The following is a 9603-nucleotide window of genomic DNA, read 5'->3' as shown; positions in this document are numbered from 1 at the left end:
CGAACAAAGGTCTTAAACCTTTTGTTGTCCCGAAAAGTTTTTCGCTTTTCTATTGTTCCTCTGAAGTTGCAAACAGAGCGAAAAAGGCCTTTCCCGGTCAGATAATGACACGAAATTGGTGTATGACAAAGACAAGGGTGTCTTCTACTCCACGTCTAATTTTAATGTCGATGGGTGTTTCAGAGAGGACAAGAGAGTGGGCTGAAAAGAGGGGTTTTCCAAATTGTGCACTTATAAAGAACACGTATTTCTATCTTGTACTTTGGGACCACGTATCTCCCGAACGGAAGCAGATATGGACCTGGGAGTTGCAGATTTGGGTTCCTGAGCATCGATTACTCCCTATTACGTCTTTTGGGCTTAATCGATTTGGGGTCAATTTTTGACAATTTTTATTTGCGCCAAAAATAGATTTTTTGTCTGAAAAGTTAAAAAAGTACCTCTTTTTGGTACCCAATTCCAAAATAAACTTCAGATTCGTAATCAGCGTGTCGCGAACTACCAGAAAAGATACACATTTATCGATTTTGCGACAACAAGTTTTTGCACCTCAAACTTGAAAAAGTAAGACCGAAAAACTTTTACGACGAACAAAGGATTAAAATCTTTTGTTGCCCCTAAAAGTTTTTCCGTTTTCTATTGTTCATCTGAAAAGTTGCAAACTGAGCGAAATAAAAGGGCGCTCGACGCATCTTGCCAGTGATACGTGATTTCAAAGCAGTCAAATCAAACCTTTGTTTGTCATCTTGAGTTTATCTTGACATTTATGAATAAATGGGTCAAATTTTGGCATAAATTTTGGAAAAAACTGCTTACGGTTTTTAAAGGTGAAAAAACTTTTTGTCACAAAGGCGATAAATGTGTATCTTTTCTGGTAGTTCGCGACACGCTGATTACGAATCTGAAGTTTATTTTGGAATTGGGTGCTGTGTGTGGGCGTGCAGGGGGGGGGGGGGGGGCAAAAAAAACTGATTTATGATTAATGAACAAAAATAGAAATCATATAGACAAAAGCCTTTCCCGGTCAGATAATTACACGAAAATTGGTGTATAACAAAGACAAGGGTGTCTTCTACTCCACGTCTAATTTTAATGTCGATGGGTGTTTCAGAGAGGACAAGAGAGGAGGCTGAAAATAAACGGTTTTCCAATTTGTACACTTATAAAGAACACGTATTTCTATCTTGTACTTTGGGACCACGTATCTCCCGAACGGAAGCAGATATGGACCTGGGAGTTGCAGATTTGGGCTCCTGGGCATCGGTTACCCCCGGTTACGTCATTTGGGCGAAATGGATTTTGGGTCGATTTGGGGTAAATTTTGGCAAAATCAGGTTTGGCAAAAACAGGCAAAATCAGGTTATTTTGCCTCCTACGCCCCCACACAACACCCAATTCCAAAATAAACTTCAGATTCGCAATCAGCGTGTCGCGAGCTACCAGAAAAGATACACATTTATGGCTTTTGCGACAACAAGTTTTTTCACTTCAAAAAAAAGGAAGAGCGAAAAACTTTTACGACGAACAAAGGTCTTAAACCTTTTGTTGTCCCGAAATGTTTTTCGCTTTTCTATTGTTCCTCTGAAGTTGCAAACAGAGCGACAAAAGCCTTTCCCGGTCAGATAATGACACGAAATTGGTGTATAAGAAAGACAAGGGTGTCTTCTACTCCACGTCTAATTTTAATGTCGATGGGGGTTGTTAGAGAGGACAAGAGAGGGGGCTGAAAAGAGGGAGTTTTCCAAATTTGTCACTTATACACTTATAAAGAACACGTATTTCTATCGGGGGTCGTTTGGGACCACGTATCTCCCGAACGGAAGCAGATATGGACCTGGGAGTTGCAGATTTGGGCTCCTGAGCATCGGTTACTCTCGGTTACGTCATTTGGGTGAAATCGATTTTGGGTCGATTTTTAGGTAAATTTTGGCAAAAACAGGTTTGGCAAAAACAGGCAAAATCAGGTTTTTTGCCTCCTACGCCCCACACAACACCTAATTCCAAAGGGGAGGGGGAGGGGGGGAGGGGGAGGGGGAATTTTTTTGCATTTCCAGGTGGCCTCAGATGCAATTTGTTGCAATATAGCACACTTCAACTCCCACTCCATTTTGTAAAGAATTTTGCATTTTCACCTGGCCTTAAATGCAATTTGGTGCACCAAATGAATTTTTTTTTCTCATTTGGAAATGAAAAAGGGGTTTTCTGACTTGCGGAGCGGGGGGGGGGGGCGGAAGTATCATTTCGCTCCCATATTTTTCACTGGGGGGCTGGCGCCCCCCAGCCCCCCGGTTCCTACGCCCTTGACTGTTGTAGTTTTCAAGCCCAAACGCGCCGCGACTTTAACGAGCTACGCAGATTCAGGAAACGTTGCCTTGACCATTACTTTAGCAACAAGGCAATCAAATGAATTTAGATCTTTTAAAAAACATTTGTTAGTTTACTCAATTCGGTAAAGAAAATTGGTTATATTGTACCAACACCGTTGGGTTATGACATCTTCAACTGTTGTGGAAATGAACACGCACTAACCCCGGACCCACTCCCTCCCCTTACCACCGCCACCCTCCTCGACACACCTTAGCAATCAATCACATATTAAATGTAATAGGCAGTGCTACACAATAATGAGAGAGAAATAACCCTAATGTTATTTTATTTATAAGGCTTTTTCAGCCCTACAATTTGATAGAACTCCACTTTCAAAGTTGGTGCTAAAACCTCCCCTGGGACACAGTAGCCTTTTGTATACGATGGGTATGGGTTCCTCTCATAGAAACAGACTGCCGCAAATGCGATTTCCGTCCTAAATTTAACAACTGTGGATAAATATAATAAAATGAGAACTAGTGATGATTTAATTTACATCGACTTATATGAATACTGCTACTGCATGCTCGTATATTAATCTTAGAAAGCTCATACTTCTCACAGTACGATGAAAAGTGTACTATAGTGTAGCAGGTTGTAAGGCCCAGTTTATTCTTACTTCAGAGACATATTATTAGAAACATCGAAATACTTTCCTTCCAAAATTTTATCTTCTCAAAATATTTCCCGAAATTGACCAAAACTTCAAGTAATTCAACTGAAAATTGGAAACACCGCATGACGTGAAGCTAGCTCAAATTGCCAACACACAGTGTGATTGTTAACGTTTGTTTTTGTTCGCACTCAGTCCGTTTTGCTGACGACAATTTACCAGTCTCGTGTATAGAATATGTTTCACATGATTGAATGTGCTAATACTTCAGCGAAGAAGTCACGCCTAACAGTGTCAATAGTCATAATTCTCGTCTTTTAAAGCATATCATTTGCACAATGCCGGATCAAACTGCGCCAATGTTCAATACAGGGGAATTTAAAATGCAGCGTTTGGTCAAGACAAATTGGTGGGAACACGGTATATCATGTCCCCACCACTGAAAAAAAGTTGGCGGGGAAGCGTCCCGCTGTCCCTACCAGGATCTGCGCCCATGGTCCTTATCAGTTAAGTAATTGGTTGATGCCCACAAGGGAGTGCTGCTAATAAGAGATGGATGTCTCCTATCCTCTCTGGTTCTCACTTAATTCTTGGACAAATTTAACTCACTTGCTCTACGTTAGATAATTAAATGGAATTTTGAGCAAAGTATATGGCCAGGGAATAGGGGTCAATTCTTCACGCTTTCTGGTTCAATGCTACAGTGTTGTGTATCGAAGCGGTTAGAAGTAAGTTATTGCCTGCTCCTACTCAGCAAAGCAGTTTATTACAAATGCAGACAATTTTGTTAGGCAAAGTTTGATGTTATATTATCTGATTGTTTAGAAGTAATTTGTAAATCTCTGGAGTTCATATCATAATTCCTGGCGAGATTTGCATTGATCTTGTAACTTGAAATTTGTACTGGATTGACCTAAATGAATTTTACCCAAATTCAACACAAATGACTGATTTTAGGAATGCTTCTCCAACTGATAAAAACTCCTGTGAAAGAAGGTAAAGAGTAACAAGATTCCTTAATGTCCTATTCTTCAGCTTGTCATCTTGATATATTTTGGGTTTATAAGGATCTAAGTCATGACATAATTTTCTACTGAAAGTTGGAGAAAAGGGTGGGGTGTGCCGTGTTGTATTATGCATTACAAAACACATTACAGAATATTTCAATAGGCCTAAAAGATGTAGGAGACATATTGTTTTAGTTACAAGGCCGTCCAAAGGGCAAAACGATTATTGAGAAATGTCGACTAGCTTTCATATCAACTGCAATATCCTGTCTTGTCAAAACATATTTTTTTGCAAACTAGTCTGTCAGATTATTCATAACATCCTGATATATATACGATATGTGGGGATGTTAAGCAAGGTAAACTTCCAGTCCATTTTTAAGGACCAGACAAGTTCTCAAATCGCTCTCTGTTTTTTCTTCTTCTACACACTAGAAATGAGAGAGAGACAGGCAAGAAATAAATACGAAAAGAAAAGGAATTTCAGGACTGCCTGTTTATTTTTCCACTTCTTTTGGGACACGATATTGCAACATTTATTAAGCAAAAGTGCAAAGAACCACATGTGTGAATCGCATACAAAAAAAAGGCAGTTGCCATGGAGACAATGAGTACACAATAGAAACCAGTGGTTCCTGCAATTATTGAACGTGCATTGAAAATTGTACAGAGCTTCGTGTACTGTGATAGAAACGCTTCACCCCTTCTGCAAAAAACGTGACGAGACGTCGTGATGTCGGAGTGTCCCCTCCCATGTTGTACCTCGGTAGAGGTTACTTTTGACAACGATGACATGGCGTGGGTGTTATCTGTGGTACAGGACTATGCGTATTAAACTAAAGCACCTAAAGAAGCCATTCCAATCCCACAAGCAATGATCAAGCCACAATATGAACAACACAAGACATGTGTTCATTCTTTATTTACAGAAAAGAAAAGGAAACATATGCAAATGACTAAAAAGAAAAAAAAATCAGTATATATATAATCATTCCCCCCATGCATTATTTTGTTGTTTGGTTTCTACTGGAACAAAATGTGTCAAGATTCTTTTACATCCCCCCCCCCTTCTCCCCCCATTTTTTATTGTAAATTAACTCAGAGTTTAGAAAGGCTAGGGTAACAGTACCTTTTGTCCGAAAACTATAAATATTGGAAAAGAGAAGACCCTGTCACTCCCCTGCCTGGGATTAAGAGTCAATCCAAAGTCTACTTTTCCAACCAACCAACCACTTCACAAAACAGAACCTCTTTTCTGGAAAGGAAAAAAAAACACTTCAGATCGACCTGGGTGATCTTGTCGTACAAATACAACGTCACGATTACTACCATGGCAATTTCTTTACAGCGTTTCTGACCGTCATCATTCACTCTTCGATAACCATTTTAGGTTTCGTTATATTAATATTCAAATTTGGTTACATAACACTAATTAACTACCATACAGGATATACATTCAACTTTTTATTTAAATTTAAAATTTTTATGAACTTTGTATCATTTTACAGCCTTGCAGTGTACCTCGCCTCACCTTCCCCAATTTTTTTGTTTCAATACTTTTTTTTAAATTTCTGTGCAAAGAATCTATTTTTTCCAAAAATTTTAGTTAAGCAAACTACATGCATGAACTATACAATCAGTGGGGTATAGGTTCCCATGGTGACTGCAAAACCCTCCACATAAACACGAACGCTCACATGACGACAACATGGAAAATCAGGCATAGGAATTTATGCTAATTTTGATATATGACATGAATATTCACTGTGCTTGTAGTTTCAGTACATCTGTAATGAACATCAGTTGATCCAAACTTGTCTATAACTACTGCTGCTTTCTATTTGTAATGTTTCCCTTCAACCTCTGCTATTTTTTACAAATCTCTTAATAAGGCACCACCCTGAAATACACACCATGACTGCAGCTGATGAATCACTGCAACCACATCACCACGGTAACCTAACAAAATAGGCAAAATACCAAGAAAATTGTTGAATGAATTGTTTTCTACTTGGCTGCTCTCTTCCTGCTGATCTGAATACTTTGATATGTCAATACAAATTCATGAATATTCATTAGCACTGCACTAAACTAACATCAGCTAATAAATATTCATAGCCATAACACCAATATCCATATATCCCATGAGCACCTGTTCCTGGAGTGGCCTCTGCTTATTGTTAAGTTGTACATGTTTACCATGTGGACAAAATGTCAAGTTTTTGGCCCTTGGTACGACTGTTCCATTTATCCATTGGATAATGGAACAGCCCAGTCACTGAAACCCGCCCAGAGGTACACAGGTTACACGTGGTCTGAAGATAGCTATTCCTTTATTATCAAATCACAGCATGCATAACTACAGGTTTGTTCACACCCCCCATGCTGGCCTTTTAAACTTGTGAAATGCATTTGAAGTTTACAGGCAAATATTATTCTGCATCATCATCATAGCTTCACCTTCCATAAATCAAGAGCAAGACTAGATACAAATAACAAGTCAACAGCGGGCTAACAGACTTCATACTTTAACAACTGGTGGCCGTATTTCACTGCTTTTTCTGTGTTCAAACTTTAAAAAAAAAACAGAACACAGTTTAATATTTCTATATATATGACATAGATGAAACAACATTGAAGAACTATCTTAGTAATGTCAATAATTAAAGAATACAAGTCGTAATGAAATACTTTAAACATGAATACATGCATCCAAGACGTAACCTAATAACACAAGGAATGAGGAATATATTCATACTTTTTACATGTCTAGCCATTTAATTATTATGAATTAAGAAAAAAAAAACAGTCAAGATTGTTTTTCAGCTTGGCTTTGTTGTACAAATGAAGATTACATCTCATATCCAAAGGAAAATAATAAAAAATTTCAACATGCAGTCATATTTGAAAAACAAAGTACCCTTTGAAATGTTTGTTTCCTTTTTACTTTTATTACAAAATACCAGGTTTCACAAAGCCCATTCATGCTTCATCCATTCAACAAGGTTAATTGTTTTATTCATGCTACGCTACACTACACTACACTACTAAACAAACCACATTCCGTACAGATCGGCCTCTGTTGACCAGATGCTGTTACTGAAATATGCCCCATTTTCTTTCTTTTGTTAAACCTGCGAAAATCAAAAAAAGACCTCTACGATAATTACGTTATTTTTCTTTTGTTTTCAATACTATTAAAATTGCACTTACTAAGGTACTCCTACAACTAAGTTTTAAGTAGAAGGTCTGAATCCAAAGCCAATAGGAAAAAAAAGAAAAAAAAAAAAAAAGGAAAAAAAGCTATCCTTCAAATATGGAAACAAAATGAAGCATGCCTGTAAAGTGTACATAACACGATGCATTTATATGAGAGCAAGTTTCAAAGTGTTTCTTATTGACATAAGAGAAAAGCAGTGTCTGCTCGTTTACTATGTTTAACATCTTTGGCAAAACAAATTAAAGCAATTCCAGATCATTTCCTATCTCCATGGATCGTACATGGCGTACTAGAAATTGGATATGGCTAAGACTCCTGGCAAAAAATGCTTGTGCAATTTTATTTTTAGTGATTTTAGAGAATAAGCAAAAAAAATAATTACAAATGATAAATCAGCTAGGGGATTGTTTCTATTCTTATTTCCATGTGTATACTCCTGATAACCGCACATAAACAGAGCCGCGCGAGTAAATATTAGCTTCATTGGTTACTGGAACTTTGCACTGCGGCATGTCGAGAATTAATTCTAAACATGCCTCTCTTCCTGTGAAGAGAGTTTTGTTACAACATGACGCTAGTCTGATAGTCCTTGATCCACGAGAATATACAGAAATATTTAGCGAAGCGATTTTCAATGTCTACTTTCACGACAGCAGTTCTAATGTGGTTTAAAAAATCTTGGCTGGATTTTTGAAGTTCAAGAACTAAACTAAAAAATATGTATAAAAAGTGACGTTTGTGCTCCAATGTAATAAGATTACGAACGAGTGGCTTTCTCTCGATTGTGAAGGCAGTTTGTATATGTCAAAGACCTGTAGTTATCATGATTTCTATCACTGTGACCTGGCCTCGAAACAGAAACAAAAGACAAACTTTCTCTTCACAACATGCATGATATTAACAACAATGTAAACATTCAGATAGGTTAAAAAAAAAAAATACAAATGAGAATAACATTTCAGGGAAATACACCAACCGAACCGACACGTGGTCCGGTTACGGAAACCCGGGCATGCAAGAAGGAAGAAAGGAGCCTTTTATGTGCGCAATTCTCATACATATCTACACAAAATACTAACCGAGGAAATGCTTAAAATCTGTTGCGACAAATACATGATATTATGTACTATACAAAGAAGTTACATTATGCGTCTGGAGTAAATAGACCGTGTATGCTCTGCGATCCTGTTAGCCTAAAATTTACGAGAAAAGTAAGGGGGAAAAAAAATAAAGAGAGGGAGAAAACTTTCCCCTGGAACATAATGCTGATCCAGTCTAGAGTTTATTTCCCTATTTAACAACAACCCAAAAAAACTTATATAAATGGAAGCCAACAAAAACGGGGGGGGGGGGGGAAAAATAATAAAAATCGGGACATTTTTATATCATTGATCTCTGCCGCCTTCGCTTCCCGTCGCCGTGGACACTCGAGAGAAGCTTCTCGCATCACGGAGTAGGCATATATACTTGACTTACATGTAGCTGTTATAATGCGTCTACAAACATAGTACTTGCAAAGAGAGAGAGAAAAAAAGAAGACAAAAAAATGGTAATAACGAGAGGGGAGGGAGGATTATTCTGATCAGTACTTGGGAGATATGCTGGCCGCCTCTCCTTCTCACAGCGTCGGACAGTTGAACTCTAACAGTACTGCTTACTAACGTTTACAACCAACTTTCCACACAAACAAACTTATGAAAAGATATATGACTCGTCATTTGAAAAGCTAGCGATTCTTCCTCTAGCTCTCCGCCTTTTTGTCCTTCTTCTTCTTTGACAAGAATGATGGCGTTCGGAACTTCTTCTTCTTCTTGGTCGGCGAGAGGGACGAGTCCTTCGAGGGGGATCCTTCCACGCTCTGACTGCCCTCTGGGGTGGGGGAGGGTGCCCTGTCATCGTCGTCTTCCTTCTCGCCGTTCACGATACTGACTGTGGTTGTTTCTACTGTCCCCGGTTCATCTGAAAGAGTTTGTGAAGAGAGAGAAAGGATGGAAAAACTGCGATCGTACAAAACAACCGGACGAGGTGAACTTAGCCATTGGGGTATGGTCACTTAGCTATCGGTCATTAACCGTTGAGTAAGGTCACTTAGCTATCGGTCAACACAAAACTAGAACAGGATTGTTCAAAAGTGTCAAAGTAACTTAGTGATAACGCAGATCTGGGTGAGTTTCACTCCTTCGTCAAATCATGAAATCAAAGAAAGAGACATTGACGAGACAATCATTAATTTCTGCCATGACTGTATCAAACCTATTTATGCATGTGATGTATTTAGTGGGCCATAGTTCAGTCATTCATGGCTTTAGACCATAATTTACATACATACATACATACATACATACATACATACATACATACATACATACATACATACATACATACATACATACATA

At 38.3% G+C, this 9603-nt stretch overlaps 1 protein-coding gene across 6 annotated transcripts in view; it reads right to left on the bottom strand.

The window, feature by feature from the left end:
- Positions 1-4468: 4468 nt before the first annotated feature.
- Positions 4469-9603, bottom strand: part of LOC139967396 (gamma-adducin-like) — a 72954-nt gene continuing 67819 nt past the window's right edge. For all 6 annotated transcript variants that reach the window (XM_071971136.1, XM_071971141.1, XM_071971140.1 and 3 more), the window contains one exon: positions 4469-9166. In XM_071971136.1, the coding sequence (XP_071827237.1) occupies positions 8949-9166 (218 nt within the window). In that variant the 3' untranslated portion in view covers positions 4469-8948. The remainder of the gene's footprint in view (positions 9167-9603) is intronic.

The sequence above is a fragment of the Apostichopus japonicus genome, chromosome 5 (assembly GCF_037975245.1).
Source record: "Apostichopus japonicus isolate 1M-3 chromosome 5, ASM3797524v1, whole genome shotgun sequence".
NCBI lineage: Eukaryota > Metazoa > Echinodermata > Holothuroidea > Aspidochirotida > Stichopodidae > Apostichopus > Apostichopus japonicus.
The sequence above is the reverse complement of the archived record's forward strand: the minus strand, read 5'-3'. Positions and strand labels throughout refer to the sequence as shown.